Raw genomic sequence first — 20,164 nt, forward strand, 5'->3', positions numbered from 1 at the left:
GAGTCCGATGGAGCTTTAATAAGAAAAATCCCAGCATAAAGGCTTTGAAGGGTGCAGCCCGTGCTGCAGCCCTGTCTGCACGACAGGTGTGGCAACAGAACAGGTTTCTTCTACCAGGCCATAAAGAAGATCGGCGTTTCGGGAGAAGTGCTTAAAAGATCTCGGGAGAGGTCGATCCGCCGTTTGAAGGGAGTTCAACATTGGAGGAAGTCCAAGAGTGCGGAGGAGGAATTGCTTTGATTATCAACAAGTTCGAGTCGTGTGCAAGAACGGCGTATCACATAAAGAGGGAGTCTTTAGTGTTTTATTAAGTCCTATTAATGTACACTTAAATCAGAACTAGTTTTGCAAGTCCTCGTGGATGTAGGGTACATTTGTATCCGAACCACATTAAATTGTTGTGTTCTTTATTCTGCTTTTGGTAGATTTATTACTGTGACAACACAACAATTCTGTTACGTCACCTAATGTCGTAACATGTAGTCTGTCTTAACAGATGAGTCGATTTCCATAAGCATTCAAATTTCAACAGTTAGGGTGTAAGCTATAATTTTCAAAATTTGTAATGACTTTTGCTGATTTAGTAAATTTAAGCTATGAAATTTTTCGTTAAAACTCTATGAGTTAAGCACAAAAAAATAAAGTACTAGTACCTATTATATTGCACACTAGTGCATAAATCAAATTATTACAACAAAATATGACAAATAACAAAAGTAATCAATCCAGCCAATAGAGATCAATTCCAAAAGGCAATAACTTACTTTTAATTCACATAAGTAAACAATCCAGTCAAAAGTGATTACTTCCAAACGAAAATCACTTACTTTCCAAAGGCAACATTCCAGCCAGCAAACAAAAGTGATCAAAATAGTAACATGTTCAGATGGCAACATTCCTGCCAGCATACAAAAGTGATCAAACATAAATAACAATAAAAAGTAGCAACTAGTTCAAAGGTAACATAAATGCAAACAAAAGTGCTACTTCAAATCCATTTAATTCTGATTGGAATAATCAACTTCATCATCTTCATCCATTGAACTTCTCCTTACACGCATGATTGCACTACTAGTTGCTCCCATTGTCAGATTTGGTTGTGACTCGTGGTTTCTTGGCATATGAGCTTGTTTGTTTCTCTCAACAGGAGCTTTTTGATTGGTAACAATAGAATCTTGTTTATTCTTTACCACAGGAGCTTGCTTCTTCAATGGAACCGCAAGTTTATCTGGTCAGTGATTTTTATTGGCCTCAAATTCTGTGATGGAGATGAATTCTCAATTTGTTTTTTTTCCATGATTTGTTATTAGGTTGTTATTAGCTTCATTTGCGTCTCACCCATCTCTTTTCCTGTTGGTACCTGAAATACATCACATGTAAGTTTTAAAAAGAGACATGAATAAAAGAATCCCAAAGGACAAAACTTCTAAATATTAAACTGTGGCACTTACTTTTCTAGTGAAAACTTTTTCTTTTCCTTTTCTTGTAACTTGTAATTTTGTCCTTATGTTCGCAGTTAGGGGTGAACATATACCCGCGCGACCCGGCCGACCCGCGCAACCCTACCCAGCCCGCCCGTCACCCGCATGTTTTATTTTTTTTAAATAATGTTAGCAGTTCTCCAAATGAAAAACCCAACTGATATGGGTCGGGTGTCGGGTTTGATTACTAAAAACCCGCCTATACCCGACCCGCCTGTATATATGTATATGTTGATGTCAAAGATCGATATAGTGGTGATTGAATCTAGAGAGTTAGGGAACAAAAAATGAAGAGAGATGTGGTGCATAAAAAGAGAAAGTAAAACAAGAAGTGAAAAGTCAAAGGAAGAGATAGAAAGTGAAAGAAGAGAGAAAAGGTATCGGGAAACGGGAAAGTGAGAAGAGAGAGGTATTGGTTGGGATAAATTATAGGAAAGTGAAAATTGGAGAGATAATTTATGAGAAAAGATGAATTATGTTGACTTTTATATAACCCGATAACCCGCCCGCCCACCCGCCAAACCCGAACCCGTGCAGTTAATAAGGTTAATGGAGCAGTTGCAGTTTGCAGATTTGGTAACCCGCATATATCGGGTCGGGTTACTTTTTTCATGTAAACCCGCCCGTGAACACCCCTAATTGTAGTGGTTACAAATTCAACAACTGTTTGAGGTTTGTACATGTAACACCCTCCATGAATTTTAGTTAAATAAGAAATGTTTTAGTGGTCTTTAAAAAATTTCGGATCAATTTGAACCTTGAGAAACCCAAATTTCGAACTTTAAAAGTGATTCTCTTTACTTAAAATATAACCCACAAATTAAAGTTACGATTTTCATAAAGAGTGCTACCTAAACATCATCGGGGTTTAGAAAACACTTGTAAGACAGCGGAAGGAAAATAAACTTGATTTAAATACCCCCGTTTAATAGACTGGATTCCTAAATCAGAGTAAAATATAATCATGAAAATCTCCATTTTTGTACATAAGACCTTTTTATAGACGAAAGTGAAAACATGATATTTTACGAAATCCGGGTAAGACGTGCAAGGCATCAAGGTTCGTGATTCCTCGAACTCCGCTGCGCTGCGCACTCTGATTACTTCGAGAACCTGAAAAGGGGAAATTCGCATAAAGCGTGAGCCCAACCACTGGCTCAGTAAGAACATTGGCCTGACGATACTCACGCCTCTCTCAACGTGTCACTCACGTCCTATAGGAGCCCTAAAGTCCTCGTCTCTATGTTCTTTCGTGTAGGGATAATCCTAAAGCTTCAACTATGTCCTCTATATTCAATTTATTCGTTTGGACCAAGACAGTCAATCACAAACGTGAAAGCACATAACATCACATACGAATACACTACTTCTATTCTTCGAAATTAAGAACCACGAAGCATGAATATTATCATAAAACATAGTCGAACATATATCTCTACATATAACATATAATACTGTTTACCTCAATCTTGGTATATTGGACACACAGTCCTCTTTTCATATTATACGGATATAAAATCCTCATGTTACTCGCGGACATAAAGTCTCTGTAGTATCAATTTAACACTTCACGCATATAAATGCGATGCAACAGGATCCTTATCGGAATCCCAACGTGACAATCTAAACACGAGATAATATACGACAACACACGAGTCACAAAAGCACATTATTACACATAAGTCATAAAAGCACACTACACCCACATAATTCACTTTATTATGCACAATAACTAAAATGCATGTGAATGCAATGCGTGTTAAAAATTCATTTTTCATTTTGTCGGATCCGTGAAAGATTAATTTCTATATTCGGATAATAAACCGTTTCGAGCCCGTCTATGGATCCAATATCACTCATATCACTCGTATCACTCCTCTCAACCCTAGTTGGATACCGGCCCACCGTATCCGATTTGTTTATTACCCAAACATTCCATTAATCTTCCAATTTTCAAAACACGTGTTATGCATGGACATGAACACTTAGACCATAATCCTATTACAGTTCAAGCACCACAAATATGTCAGGATAAAATAACACAAAGATTTACTAACCACATATTATCACATAGAGTAATTAAATCACACATAATACACAAATACATACACGGCCGTACACACACACACGACAATGATATCCAATCAAGTGTAGCACAATAAACACAAATCACGTAAAGATTATTGTTCACCCACACACATACACATATAGTTGTACACAACCCCCACATATATGTATAATAGTATATTTGATATTTACATAAACCATGGATCGGAGTTTCACTCGACGACCACGTAGGTTACTATAGAGATAGTATACATATATAAGCCATGGATCGGGAATTATTCCTACGACCACGCAGGCCAGGATATATGAATATATAGTCGTTTATTTAACATATATATAAAGTATGAAATATAGGATATACTATATAACATTAACAAGTTTAATTGACCAATAATCCCACAAGTAATCTCAACAATCTTCAATACTTACACACATACGGCACACACATAATGAATCTCAAACCAACATACCGAATCAATCGAAACACACATAATGACTTAAATGAATAATTCATGACCATAACTATAATTAAATTCAACTTATCATGTTTTATTATCTTAATATAATTTTAATTCTTCTATTAACTAAGGATCAAGAATTTAAAACCATACTTTAAACATACTTTCTAGTTCAAAATAGTTTATTTTAGAAAATCGGACAGTTTTGGTATTTCAACTTTGAAAATTCATATCTCTTAGAACCTATATCCAAAACACCTGAAAATTTCACAAGATGTTCATATATAAGTATATTATACCCTGTTAAAACAGTTTATCAAGAGACTTAACCGTTTAAGAGAAATAATTAATTTAGTGCAGTCACACAGTCAAATTTCCAGAACAGAGCAATCAACTTTAAAATTACCAAATAATTCATACATTGACCCAAACACTGTGAAATTTTGCAAAGAAGAAGTTTAGTAAGTATATAATCATATTCAAGTAACTCACGTAAATCAAATTAGTATAAAGTCGTATTAAACACATAATGCATAAATGACTCAGAAACTGTGCAGTTTCAGAGAACGATCTATAACTTAATCAATATAAATCCGATTAAGGCATAATTGATATCAAAATGAAGCTAACACAATTATCTAAACTATAGTAAACTTTCATAATTTTATCTTAAGTATTACCCGATGAGACATGCAATACAAACAGAGGCTACGAATCTGAATTTCAATTAGTGTTCATCAAGAACTTTATCTTCTAAAGCCCAAAATTAAAACCACAAACATATAATTCATTAAAACACATATAATTCATATTAATTAGGTTATTATTTCAGTAAAGACCAATGTCCTTACCCATGAAAATCAAAGGCTAAGAAGGAGAAGAAACCAAGGATCCATGGAGTTTTAGCTTGGAAGTCTTTGGGCTTGACATGGGTGGTATTGGATTGCTTTGGAGATGAGTTTTGAGAGATTATATGGTTGTTTCTTTGAGTGTATTTGAGGAATCTCGAATTTAGGGAGAGAGAGGCATTTTGAGAGGATTTTAGAAGAGGAAAAGAGAGACTTTTATGAAGAATCTTGAAGGTTTGGAAGTGGAAGATGAATTCTTCCTTTTGGGGCTGTATTTGGATGAGAAAGAGAGGAGAGGAGTGATTTTTAGGCTGATGTATTTATGCTGAAAATAGTGAAGAGGAAGGGTCAATTTATATGGGAGTAGAGGGACTTACTTGTAATATAGAAGACAAGAGGGTGTAGATTGCAATTAAGGGAATTAGGACACTTGGAAGCACACCACAAATCCAAAACCCACAACACATACACACGGCTATTTTACAACACTCAAGCACATGCACACACAAAATCTATAGATATATATATATGCATCTATATATAATATTAAAATAATAGAAAGAAGAATTTGAGAGGAAATTACCATGTATTTACCGGGAGAGAGAGAGGGAGTTATGGGCATGTATGCCACATACATGTACATTAAATAAACATGCACATAGAACATACATACATGTATACACATAATTAAATCCTCACATATATACAAGCACATATAATATATGATAGTATACATATTCATATAATATGTCATATAAACACACCATACACATACACATGGCACATTCATATAATTCACACATATGCATAAGAAATTACACGACTCATGCACGCACTTAAGCACATATAAATATTTAATTACAGAATAAAAGTGAAATTGAGTGGAACTATTAACCAAATTATAAAATCTATTATAAGTCATATAAACACTTAGATGAATGGGATTAACTAATTACTAATCATAAATCCATTAATTAAACTATGAAAATTCATGAATTAACTAATTCAATTAAGTTGCATAATAAATTTTAATTCACAAAATTCGTAGGAGCAGACTTACAGAATCACAAGAATCACTTAATCATGGAATCGAAGTTACTAAATCATTTAATCAAACAAGTACACCTAATTCATAATTATCATAATTTATAAAATTCACTTAAACACTTAGAATGCATTGAAATTACTAATTAATCTCTGAATGCATATTCATCATTTATTCAACATAATCTCATATAATGCATATAAGCAACTAAGGTGCATAGCATTTACTAATTAATTCATGAAAGGTAATGTATGTATAGAAATGTTCATATTGATAATTTATTCAATAAATTCCTATAATATGCTTATGAAAATGTGGGGTGTTACAATCTTCCCCCCTTAAAAAAATTTTGTCCTCAAAATTTGGAAAATCCTTTATCATGAAATCGAATTACTAATAATTTCATTACTCTCCATAATTGGATAAATAACATTAGATCGAGGGTTGACAAGTAACTTGGAAAAATATTTTCTTAAACTTTCGTTACTGAAAAACTCATTTTTGGTGAACACAAAATATTTCTTGGAAATCCTTTAAACATTTTTCTTCCCCAACACTTTTAGGAAAACAAAATTTTCTTCTGAAAAATTCTAAATGAGTCTCATCGAGACCTCCAATTTCTGAAAAACGAAATTTGATTTTGAGATAATCTTTTCCCTTTTGAGGAAACGAAGGTTTTGCATGCATTTTCGAAAATATGCAAATGAGTACGCCTCATATGTATTTCATGAATGCACCACCAATAATGCACAAAAGTTTCACACAAGATACATATGATCAAATAGCATCAAATGTAATCACTTAGCCACTGATAATCACAAAATCAATTCTAGATTAATGACATAAAATATCAAAAATATTGAGGTAGGTGTACCAAAATAAGCATACACAACATTACGTATTAAAGCCACATAACTATCTTCTTTTTATCGTCACATATGCACAATTAGAAAATTGTAAATCTTAATAGGATCAACACAAGATACTAGCAATGAGTATAGTGATAAGCCTACATAAAATTCTAAGTTCTCTAATTCGAACTAGTCTAAATTAAATATAAATCATACCTCATGACTTAGGCAGGGAACTGGAGGAGAAATCACGAGTGCCTTGAACCATAAATAGGAATCCAGTGTATTAAACAGTGCTCTGATACCACCTTGTAACACCCTCCATGAATTTTAGTTAAATAAGAAATGTTTTAGTGGTCTTTAAAAAATTTCGGATCAATTTGAACCTTGAGAAACCCAAATTTCGAACTTTAAAAGTGATTCTCTTTACTTAAAATATAACCCACAAATTAAAGTTACGATTTTCATAAAGAGTGCTACCTAAACATCATCGGGGTTTAGAAAACACTTGTAAGACAGCGGAAGGAAAATAAACTTGATTTAAATACCCCCGTTTAATAGACTGGATTCCTAAATCAGAGTAAAATATAATCATGAAAATCTCCATTTTTGTACATAAGACCTTTTTATAGACGAAAGTGAAAACATGATATTTTACGAAATCCGGGTAAGACGTGCAAGGCATCAAGGTTCGTGATTCCTCGAACTCCGCTGCGCTGCGCACTCTGATTACTTCGAGAACCTGAAAAGGGGAAATTCGCATAAAGCGTGAGCCCAACCACTGGCTCAGTAAGAACATTGGCCTGACGATACTCACGCCTCTCTCAACGTGTCACTCACGTCCTATAGGAGCCCTAAAGTCCTCGTCTCTATGTTCTTTCGTGTAGGGATAATCCTAAAGCTTCAACTATGTCCTCTATATTCAATTTATTCGTTTGGACCAAGACAGTCAATCACAAACGTGAAAGCACATAACATCACATACGAATACACTACTTCTATTCTTCGAAATTAAGAACCACGAAGCATGAATATTATCATAAAACATAGTCGAACATATATCTCTACATATAACATATAATACTGTTTACCTCAATCTTGGTATATTGGACACACAGTCCTCTTTTCATATTATACGGATATAAAATCCTCATGTTACTCGCGGACATAAAGTCTCTGTAGTATCAATTTAACACTTCACGCATATAAATGCAATGCAACAGGATCCTTATCGGAATCCCAACGTGACAATCTAAACACGAGATAATATACGACAACACACGAGTCACAAAAGCACATTATTACACATAAGTCATAAAAGCACACTACACCCACATAATTCACTTTATTATGCACAATAACTAAAATGCATGTGAATGCAATGCGTGTTAAAAATTCATTTTTCATTTTGTCGGATCCGTGAAAGATTAATTTCTATATTCGGATAATAAACCGTTTCGAGCCCGTCTATGGATCCAATATCACTCATATCACTCGTATCACTCCTCTCAACCCTAGTTGGATACCGGCCCACCGTATCCGATTTGTTTATTACCCAAACATTCCATTAATCTTCCAATTTTCAAAACACGTGTTATGCATGGACATGAACACTTAGACCATAATCCTATTACAGTTCAAGCACCACAAATATGTCAGGATAAAATAACACAAAGATTTACTAACCACATATTATCACATAGAGTAATTAAATCACACATAATACACAAATACATACACGGCCGTACACACACACACGACAATGATATCCAATCAAGTGTAGCACAATAAACACAAATCACGTAAAGATTATTGTTCACCCACACACATACACATATAGTTGTACACAACCCCCACATATATGTATAATAGTATATTTGATATTTACATAAACCATGGATCGGAGTTTCACTCGACGACCACGTAGGTTACTATAGAGATAGTATACATATATAAGCCATGGATCGGGAATTATTCCTACGACCACGCAGGCCAGGATATATGAATATATAGTCGTTTATTTAACATATATATAAAGTATGAAATATAGGATATACTATATAACATTAACAAGTTTAATTGACCAATAATCCCACAAGTAATCTCAACAATCTTCAATACTTACACACATACGGCACACACATAATGAATCTCAAACCAACATACCGAATCAATCGAAACACACATAATGACTTAAATGAATAATTCATGACCATAACTATAATTAAATTCAACTTATCATGTTTTATTATCTTAATATAATTTTAATTCTTCTATTAACTAAGGATCAAGAATTTAAAACCATACTTTAAACATACTTTCTAGTTCAAAATAGTTTATTTTAGAAAATCGGACAGTTTTGGTATTTCAACTTTGAAAATTCATATCTCTTAGAACCTATATCCAAAACACCTGAAAATTTCACAAGATGTTCATATATAAGTATATTATACCCTGTTAAAACAGTTTATCAAGAGACTTAACCGTTTAAGAGAAATAATTAATTTAGTGCAGTCACACAGTCAAATTTCCAGAACAGAGCAATCAACTTTAAAATTACCAAATAATTCATACATTGACCCAAACACTGTGAAATTTTGCAAAGAAGAAGTTTAGTAAGTATATAATCATATTCAAGTAACTCACGTAAATCAAATTAGTATAAAGTCGTATTAAACACATAATGCATAAATGACTCAGAAACTGTGCAGTTTCAGAGAACGATCTATAACTTAATCAATATAAATCCGATTAAGGCATAATTGATATCAAAATGAAGCTAACACAATTATCTAAACTATAGTAAACTTTCATAATTTTATCTTAAGTATTACCCGATGAGACATGCAATACAAACAGAGGCTACGAATCTGAATTTCAATTAGTGTTCATCAAGAACTTTATCTTCTAAAGCCCAAAATTAAAACCACAAACATATAATTCATTAAAACACATATAATTCATATTAATTAGGTTATTATTTCAGTAAAGACCAATGTCCTTACCCATGAAAATCAAAGGCTAAGAAGGAGAAGAAACCAAGGATCCATGGAGTTTTAGCTTGGAAGTCTTTGGGCTTGACATGGGTGGTATTGGATTGCTTTGGAGATGAGTTTTGAGAGATTATATGGTTGTTTCTTTGAGTGTATTTGAGGAATCTCGAATTTAGGGAGAGAGAGGCATTTTGAGAGGATTTTAGAAGAGGAAAAGAGAGACTTTTATGAAGAATCTTGAAGGTTTGGAAGTGGAAGATGAATTCTTCCTTTTGGGGCTGTATTTGGATGAGAAAGAGAGGAGAGGAGTGATTTTTAGGCTGATGTATTTATGCTGAAAATAGTGAAGAGGAAGGGTCAATTTATATGGGAGTAGAGGGACTTACTTGTAATATAGAAGACAAGAGGGTGTAGATTGCAATTAAGGGAATTAGGACACTTGGAAGCACACCACAAATCCAAAACCCACAACACATACACACGGCTATTTTACAACACTCAAGCACATGCACACACAAAATCTATAGATATATATATATGCATCTATATATAATATTAAAATAATAGAAAGAAGAATTTGAGAGGAAATTACCATGTATTTACCGGGAGAGAGAGAGGGAGTTATGGGCATGTATGCCACATACATGTACATTAAATAAACATGCACATAGAACATACATACATGTATACACATAATTAAATCCTCACATATATACAAGCACATATAATATATGATAGTATACATATTCATATAATATGTCATATAAACACACCATACACATACACATGGCACATTCATATAATTCACACATATGCATAAGAAATTACACGACTCATGCACGCACTTAAGCACATATAAATATTTAATTACAGAATAAAAGTGAAATTGAGTGGAACTATTAACCAAATTATAAAATCTATTATAAGTCATATAAACACTTAGATGAATGGGATTAACTAATTACTAATCATAAATCCATTAATTAAACTATGAAAATTCATGAATTAACTAATTCAATTAAGTTGCATAATGAATTTTAATTCACAAAATTCGTAGGAGCAGACTTACAGAATCACAAGAATCACTTAATCATGGAATCGAAGTTACTAAATCATTTAATCAAACAAGTACACCTAATTCATAATTATCATAATTTATAAAATTCACTTAAACACTTAGAATGCATTGAAATTACTAATTAATCTCTGAATGCATATTCATCATTTATTCAACATAATCTCATATAATGCATATAAGCAACTAAGGTGCATAGCATTTACTAATTAATTCATGAAAGGTAATGTATGTATAGAAATGTTCATATTGATAATTTATTCAATAAATTCCTATAATATGCTTATGAAAATATGGGGTGTTACAGTACATATATTACATATCAAACAATGGCATTAAACACGTATTTTTTATGAAAACATTGCCTTAAGCATATTAAACCAAATCAAACCTTTCTAATTCTTCCTTGCTACAATTTTCATGCCAGTAGACAGGCTTTCTACTTGAGTCACAATAGCTTGGCTTTGCTGTTGGGTGACTGTAGCTTGTATAGTCTGTGTGGCTTATGTATATTTTTCTACAAGTCAACAGAGGAAGATTACAATTAGCATCCCAAACACACATGAATAAATACAATTCACTGCATTAAAATACACTCTACCTCGCTTGTACCAATAGTTTTCTTCAAATGGCAGCTTCTTGTATTGTGGTTTTTCTATTAGCATTGGGTGCAAGTTATTAGGACACCTTGTCTTCCCATTTTACCAATTTTGGTTATGGTTTTAGCATTTGATGGTGGGATATCCTTTGAGTGACTTGTTTCTCCTGGTTGTGCTCACAATGTATTATTGTCTGATACAATAATATTAACACTGTAATATTGTGTTAACAACAATATTATTGTTTGAGACAGTAATATTGCAGGACAATGCAGTAATATTAAAATTAACACAATTATATTACAGTGGTAACAACAATATTACTGTCTGACATAGTAATTTGCAGGCCAAGACAATAATATTAATATTACCACAATAATATTTATTGTATTAACAACAATATTACAGTCTGAGACATGAATCTACATTCCATCATAGTGATATTACTTCATATTACTTTTATCAAAGTAATATTACTATGTTAACAATAATATTATTTTGTGATGGTGATACAGCCGTAGAAAGAAAAAAAAAATAGAAATCAACGCCAGAGACCGCCGTTGACCGGCGGTGGCGGGAAACATAATTTTAGAAAGGAAAAAAATAACATAAAAAAAGTCAACGGCGGTGACGGTCAAAATTGAGTTAGTGGTTAAAATTGGCTAATTGGTGTAAGTGAGGCAAATTAGGGATTATATCATGAAAATGGGTGAATTAGGGTTCCAAAGGATTATAGAATTATGGTTTCAAAGGGTTATATGTAATTTTTGTGTATATGTGAGAGTTTTACTTAGTAACGAATAAGTGTTGGACAAATGGATATATTTGTAAGACAACAAAAAAAGATATGCATTTTTTAATTAAGTACTATTGTCATGTATTTTTGTGCAATTTGCCCTTAATTTAAATACTAGGCCTTGGTTAATTCTCGTTATATGTCTATATATATATATATATATCCTATTTAAGAATATCCAATTATAGCCAGAGCCTGTAATATTAGTCTAATTTTAATTTGGATCAGCAGTTCTTGTTAAAAGATGATTATATGGATCTTCTTCTCCTCCTTTACATAAACAATCATCCATAAGTATATATTTCCACGTACAAAATTGACGAAACTGAAGTTCTTTCTGATCCATTTGATGAATTAAGATTCATGATTTTAGGTAAATTAGATCAATTATACGAATTCTTCCATACTTCTAATTGTTGTTTTATCTTATGTATGTTTCGCTCTGATTAATTAGATTTCTACCCATTGTATCCTATGTGGAAGCTTGAGTACATTATGGTTCTTTGCTGTGTTTATTATTTTGAGAAAAGTTTCGACCGATTCAAATAGTTAGATTTGTGATTTTGTTATGTATTTCCATCATTTAGTGCAATTATTTTTTGTTTATTTTCGTGTGTTATTTCAATAGTATGGCATTATATGCACATAAGGAAATTTATATTTTCTTTGTGAAATTTTCATTGCAATATTCTTGATGTCAATGCATAATTTGTTGGATATATTGATAATATGAGGGGAACGTGTATTATTGTCAGATCCACCTGTTAGTTGCTAAAAAAATGGATCTTTGATTGAGTTTTTATTTTAATTTTTGAAATCGAGTTTTTTCTCTCTCTTAATTGTTGGGATAAAATAATGTACAATTATGTATGTGGATTATAACACTTGTTACATTGTTTTATCGAAGTTTTGATTTTTCTTGTTCTCTTTCTAGATTAAAAGGGCCTTGATGGTTTTGCTTAAATATGGAAAAGTATAAACCAAAGAATATTTTAATCACGGGGGGTGCTGGTTTCATAGCGTCACACGTCTCGAACTGGCTAACACGGAACTACTCCCAGTACATAATCGTTGTCTTGGACAAGCTGGACTACTGTTCCAACTTGAAGAACCTAGATTCTTCTAGAAGTTTCCCCAACTTCAAATTCGTTAAAGGTGATATTTGCAGTGCCGACCTAGTCAATTACATACTCGTCACAGAGTCGATAGATACAGTCATGCACTTTGCAGCACAAACCCACGTCGACAACTCATTTGGAAACAGCTTCGAGTTCATCAAGAACAATGTGTACGGCACATGCGTCCTTCTGGAAGCTTGCAAAGCTTCTAATAGAATCAAGAGGTTCGTCCACGTCAGCACGGATGAGGTGTACGGAGAGACAGATGAGAACGCTGCTGTAGGAAATCACGAGGCCTCACAGCTTCTACCCACGAACCCTTACTCGGCATCCAAAGCCGGGGCTGAAATGCTTGTCATGGCATACGGAAGATCGTACGGTCTACCAGTTATAATCACGAGGGGCAATAATGTGTATGGGCCACATCAATTTCCAGAGAAATTAATTCCTAAATTTATTCTATTAGCAATGAGAGGGCAACCACTCCCTATTCATGGGGACGGGTTGAATGTGAGGAGTTATCTTTATTGTGATGATGTGGCGGGGGCTTTTGATACTATACTGCATAGGGGTGAAGTTGGTCATGTTTATAATGTTGGGACAGAGGAGGAGAAACGAGTTGTTGATGTGGCGGTGGATGTGTGTAGGCTTTTTGCGTTGGATGCGTCTGTTGTGATTAAATTTGTGGATAATAGACCTTTTAATGACCAGAGGTACTTTTTAGATAGTGGAAAGCTGAATAGATTGGGGTGGTCGGAGAAAACTAAGTGGGGTGATGGTTTGAGGAAGACGATGGAGTGGTATGTGAGGAATCCAGAGTGGTGGGGAGATATATCTGGGGCTTTACTGCCTCATCCAAGAATGCTTTCTTTGCCTTGGGTTGGAAAAGATCATGTCAAACTTGCAGTTGATGATAAGGACCATGTTGGTTTTGGAGAAAAGGGATCTATAAGTATAGGCAAAAGTCGACTTTGATGTTTCCTTTTTTTTTTTTTTTTTTCTTTTTGTCTTTCTATTTTTGTATAACTAGATTGTTTTTGCCATTATTTAATTTCCATGAATAAGATATAAACAAGATGGAGTTGAGAATATAATACTTCTTTTTATCAGCCAAAACGTTCGTAAATTTGAGACAATCGTATTGAGGTTGCCTTGGATGGGGTCTGGTAATCTCTCTCGCTCACTGGCATGAATACATATTTTTCTGGTTTTACTTACTTAGGATTGAAAAGCATAATTATCTATTGGATTATTGTTGGTAGCAGGTAAAAAGACTTGTCTAAAACTCGGCACAAACCTGAAGATGGTTGATATGCTTTCTTTGTTAGATGATAAACAACACATTTCCAAGTCATGTAGACAAACCACAACACACATGACATGAAGCAAGAAAAAATGAAAACAATAACCAAAAATATATTTGCAATTCAGCATGAGAGTTGAACATGTAATGTCAATTGAGCTCTCAATAGAATAGTCATTAGTCATACAGGGAAAAATGATATACATAAACTGTTCATCTTTACACAAGTCATCTATTTTTTTATGAGAACATTGTCGATATTGTATTGTAAGTTATACAAGTTCTATTTCACTTATTTTCACTTGCGACAAGTATTTGAAAGGTTCTTATTTTTTCATGTTTGAATTTGTTACAAATACTTTAAAATGATCATTTCTAATATGAATCTATGTTCTTACATGAAGCGTTTATCTATAATACCTATAATATTATGTTATTATATTACATGTCGTCATCTAAGCATTGAGAAACGATGTAACACCCCACATTTTTGAAACCCTAATCCCAAATCAAATCCCCGTAGACCTAAAATCCTTACTTAAGAATTATTAGGAATTTTAACTACATGACTAATTGAATTGCTTTATAATTAATGTTGATTTAATTTAAACTTAAAATGAACCCTAGCAGAGAAAACCTGAGATTGATCGTTCTTTCTCCACCGTTGCCGGCATGGACCTGCCGAATCCCTCATCGGCGAAGTGTTGGGTTTCGGGCACGTGTACGCAGCGGAAAACAAAAATTTAATGTGATTTAAACGACTTTAAAGCACACAAGCACATGCCCGACAAAATTAAATCAATTAATTGCGTACCTTTGCGCTTCCAGCGAAATTAAAAACAACATACATGCTAAATGTTTAACTGAATTTAAAACAATTAACATGCTCGCGTTTAAACCAACTAACATGCTTGCAACGATTAAAACGATTACACATAATCACATAAAATCATACAAAAGCAAACATGAATATATAGTTTAAACGTAAACGAATCGAAACAAGGGATTCGTGTGTTTACCTCTTGAAGCGTGAAGTAGGAGCGCTTAGCAAGTCGAGATTGCTACGGAAACCAATCCGTACAATCGGGGCAGCAGCGGTGCAACAGCTGCAACGGCGAGACGGCACGGCGGCGCGTGTATCTCACGCGCGGTCTTCGGGGCGGCGCGTGGGTCGCGTGTGTCGTCGGCTTTAGGGCTGCTCCTCGATTCTTCGATCTTCCTCCTCTCGGATTTCACCTCGTATACTTTGATCTACTAAACACGTGGCACTAGACACGTAAAAGTTAGAAAAACGAAAGAAAAAGAGAAGGAAAGAAACCACCAAAGCAATCGGCCGATGAACGGCCGATTCCGGCGAAACGGCGGCGTTGACGGCGGTGGTGGCCGCGGGAGAGAGAGGCCGAGAGAGAGAGGGGGACGGCTAGGGTTAGGGTTAGGTCTTGTGTGTTTTTGCAAGGCCTATAAATCAAGTATTTATAGTCCATTGCATAAAACCCTAACGGGCTTAAGTTGGACCGGGCCCAACAGCTTAAGCTCGTTAGTTCCTTTACTTGCTCGTCTCTCTCAATTCAATGATCGGAAATTTGCAACGATTACATTTTCAGAATCATTATAATAACCTCGTCATTACGAGTGCCATCTCTCATTTTCCAACTTTCCAAAAGTGGAAACCCTAGTTCAGTGCACTTTCTAAATTTGGAAACTTCCCGATTTAGAAAGTTCACTAACACGTTCGCCTATTCTTTTCCTTTTCTTATTCTCATTCATAATTCCAAATTACGATTGTTGGACCCAATCATATTGACTTCCAATCATGCTAAGATAAACTATTTTATCTCTGACCGTTTATTCAAAGATCTCATGTGCACGAGCAGTGTGACCCTCGATGGTTCAGGTGTAAGCTAGCCGTGGGCCCACAACCCTTTGTGGTCAAAACTCGTCCCTTAGAGTTACGATTAAGATGAACCTCGTTTCACCTTAATCACCCAACGAATCAAGATTGGCGTCTAGCAACTACGCGTCATGATTCCCTAGATACAAATGAAGTGCCTACAAGAACCTTCAGATATAGTTAACGTACAGTACGGTCCCTTCGATTCATATGTCCCGATCGAACTAGAGGCATTGGTTCATCGAGACCTCTTTATATGTTCGATGACGGTGCGATCGTTCCAAGTGTTGTAATCGTCACGTGCATGACTTAGAGAATCGAATCCTCTAATCATCACTTAGTCAGCTCTGGCAAGAGACTTAGAATGATTACAAACTATCAGAACACACAGGACATCCAAGACTATTCTAGCGATCGAATCCCCGACTAAAATGCACAGACCTCCCACTAGATTTCGGACTGCACGAACACTGGCCCTTGGGATGGTCCTCGGTGGAACTCAGGGACAGGTCACGATACAGCTGGTCCTCTAGTGAAGTCACGGTGATGTCTAGGTCATAAGGACTAATGGTGTACAACTATACCATAGATATCTCTACTCGATTATTGGGAACCACTTAGAGATTTCTAGGGTGAGGGAGTTCAGTGAACTCGTCAACTTACGAGCACCCACTTATGCATGCCGATATCACAATACCGTTTACTGATGAGATGCAGTACACATACACTAAGTGCTAGTCTTAATGGGAAAGGCCGATATCCTCATTAGTGGCGTAACCCTTCGACTAGGAACACGTTTAACAGTTATAATACTTGAGTAAATATCTCACGATCCTAATGATCAATTACTAGTACTTGTAATAACTGTAAGGACTATATCTATGCTTGTGACAAAGGGACAAAGATATAGAATGCCAAGGTGTTTTATCATTAATACGAATAAAGGTTCGTTTATTACAATAATAAATACGAAAGACCACAGCCACATGTTGGCTTGTTGGTCACCTACTCTAACAATCTCCCACTTGACCTAAAGCCAACTACCCATAAATCGCAATCCCATCGACTCTCGATGTTTCTCATGGACCGATCTCGGTAAAGGCTTCGTGAAGGGGTCTGCTACGTTCTCTTCCGAGGTAACTCGTTCAACTTTAACTTCACCTCTATCAATGATCTCTCGGATCACGTGATACTTCCTCAGAATATGCTTCGACTTCTGATGAGATCGTGGCTCCTTAGCTTGCGCCACGGCTCCGGTGTTATCACAGTACAACGGTACTGGATCACTAGCATCAGGAATGACACCCAACTCTTGGATGAATTTCCTTATCCAAGTCCCTTCTTTTGCAGCTTCGGACGCTGCAATGTATTCCGCTTCGGTAGTGGAATCGGCCGTCGTGCTTTGCTTGGAACTCTTCCAACACACGGCACCACCATTAAGCGTGAATATAAATCCAGAATTCGACTTCGAGTCGTCCACATCCGATTGAAAACTAGAGTCAGTAAAACCCTCTAATTTCAACTCGGCACCCCCATAGACCAAAAATATATCCTTAGTTCTTCGCAAGTACCTGAGGATATGATCTTTCACGGCTTTCCAGTGAGCCGGGCCGGGGTTAGACTGATATCTGCTTGTGACACTCACAGCATACGCAATATCGGGTCTCGTACATAGCATGCCATACATTATGCTTCCTATGGCAGAAGCATAAGGCGTCCTTTTCATCTCCTCGATTTCACTAGGTGTTTGCGGACACATAGATTTCGAGAGACGAACCCCATGGGACATTGGCAAGAATCCCTTCTTGGATTCTTCCATGCTAAACCGTTTCATAACGGTGTCTATGTACATGCTTTGGGATAAGCCAAGCATCTTCCTTGCTCTATCTCTATAGATGCGTATTCCCAATACGTAAGATGCTTCTCCCAAATCCTTCATTGAGAAACGTGTGGACAACCATGCTTTCGTTTGTTGCAGCATTCCTACGTCATTCCCAATGAGTAGAATGTCATCAACGTAAAGTACTAAAAATATCACTGCCCTCCCACTAACCTTCTTGTATACACAAGGTTCCTCCGGATTCTTCTCAAAATCAAACTCTTTGATAGTTGAGTCGAACCTAATGTTCCAACTACGGGATGCTTGCTTCAATCCATAAATGGATCGCTGGAGCTTGCAAACCTTTTGCTCACTTCCAGAAGATATGAAGCCTTCCGGCTGCGCCATGTAAATTTCTTCCTCAATATCTCCATTAAGGAAGGCGGTCTTCACATCCATTTTCCATATCTCGTAGTCGTACCACGCAGCTATGGCCAGCAAAATCCTAATGGACTTCAGCATCGCGACTGGCGAAAAGGTTTCCTCATAGTCAACACCTTGCCTTTGAGTGTATCCTTTTGCTACCAATCTAGCTTTATAGGTCGATACCTTTCCATCAACTCCAATTTTCTTCTCATAGATCCACTTGCAGCCTATATGAACAATTCCTTTGGGTGGATCTACCAAGGTCCATACCTTGTTGGAGTACATGGAGTCCATTTCGGATTTCATGGCAGTTAGCCAATGTCCCATGTCCGCATCCGATACGGCCTCATTGTATGTTCTTGGATCTTGTCCAAGATCAACATGATCTTCATCATTTTCGAGGAGGAATAACCTATCCGGCATTTTCCGAACTCTTTCGGATCTACGTACCGTAGGTTCAGGAGGTATATTAGTGGTTTGTTGTATTGGTTCGATTACTTGTTCTTGCGTTTGAACTTCATTTTGTGGTTCTTGAACTACTTCAAGTTCTATCATGCTGCCCTTTCTATCGGATAGAAACTCCCTTTCCAAAAAGGTGGCATTTCTCGAAACAAACGTCTTTGCTTCCTTGACATAGTAGAACTCGTATCCCATCGAGTCTTCGGGATACCCCACAAAATAGCACAAGTCGGATTTACTATCCAACTTATCTCCCACTAATCGCTTCACATAATTAAGCGGGACAACCCCATATCCTAATATGTTTGTAGTTGGGTTTCCGGGAATGCCAAAGTTCATAAGGTGTGGATTTAACTGCTTTGGTGTTAACTCTATTCAGCAAATATGCGGCAGTACGAAGTGCATGACCCCACAAGTATGCCGGTAAGTTTGTGAACCCCATCATTGATCGAACCATATCTAATAAGGTTCGATTCCGACGTTCGGAGACTCCATTAAGTTGAGGAGTTCCCGGTGGAGTCCATTGGGATTGTATCCCATTCTCTTTTAGATAGTCAATGAACTCGATGCTCAAGTATTCTCCACCACGATCGGATCGCAGCTTCTTAATACTTCGTCCGAGTTGCTTTTCCACTTCGTGTCTAAAATCTTTGATTTTTTCAAATGTTTCAGACTTGTACTTCATCAAGTACACATACCCATACCTAGAACAATCGTCGGTAAAGGTAGCGAAGTAGTTATATCCACCCTTCGCACTAACACTTAGTGGACCACATACGTCTGTATGGATCAAATCCAAAAGACCCTCGGCTCGTTCCATTTTCCCTTTGTAGGGTGACTTGGTCATTTTCCCTTTAAGGCAGGATTCACAAGTTTGTAGTGATTTCACGTCCTCCAAATAGAACAATCCTTCACTGACAAAATCGTTCATCCTT

The 20,164-nt window shown here is 35.8% G+C and overlaps 1 protein-coding gene and 1 long non-coding RNA gene across 3 annotated transcripts; one reads left to right on the forward strand and one right to left on the reverse strand.

The window, feature by feature from the left end:
* Positions 1-2,253: 2,253 nt before the first annotated feature.
* LOC105966717 (uncharacterized) lies at positions 2,254-10,462 on the reverse strand. 2 transcript variants are annotated; one of them, XR_016029103.1, is made up of 3 exons: positions 9,756-10,462; positions 6,967-7,492; positions 2,254-2,594 (listed from the first exon to the last, which is right to left on the reverse strand). It is a non-coding gene; the product is annotated as an uncharacterized LOC105966717 (long non-coding RNA). The 2 variants fall into 2 exon arrangements; XR_001173594.2 differs by lacking the exons at positions 6,967-7,492; positions 9,756-10,462 and adding an exon at positions 4,858-5,804.
* Positions 10,463-12,399: 1,937 nt separating this feature from the next.
* Positions 12,400-14,447, forward strand: LOC105966686 (trifunctional UDP-glucose 4,6-dehydratase/UDP-4-keto-6-deoxy-D-glucose 3,5-epimerase/UDP-4-keto-L-rhamnose-reductase RHM2). Its single transcript, XM_012991274.2, has 2 exons — positions 12,400-12,586; positions 13,148-14,447. Exon 2 carries the CDS (start codon positions 13,179-13,181, stop codon positions 14,304-14,306), a length of 1,128 nt encoding a protein of 375 aa, XP_012846728.1. The 5' UTR covers positions 12,400-12,586; positions 13,148-13,178; the 3' UTR covers positions 14,307-14,447.
* Positions 14,448-20,164: the final 5,717 nt, after the last annotated feature.

This window comes from Erythranthe guttata, chromosome 13, assembly GCF_056151865.1.
Source record: "Erythranthe guttata isolate IM_541 chromosome 13, IM_541, whole genome shotgun sequence".
NCBI lineage: Eukaryota > Viridiplantae > Streptophyta > Magnoliopsida > Lamiales > Phrymaceae > Erythranthe > Erythranthe guttata.

Excerpts from the sequence above, each read along its gene's own strand:
- LOC105966686 (XM_012991274.2), top strand. The coding sequence starts at position 13,179 with ATGGAAAAGTATAAACCAAAGAATATTTTAATCACGGGGGGTGCTGGT.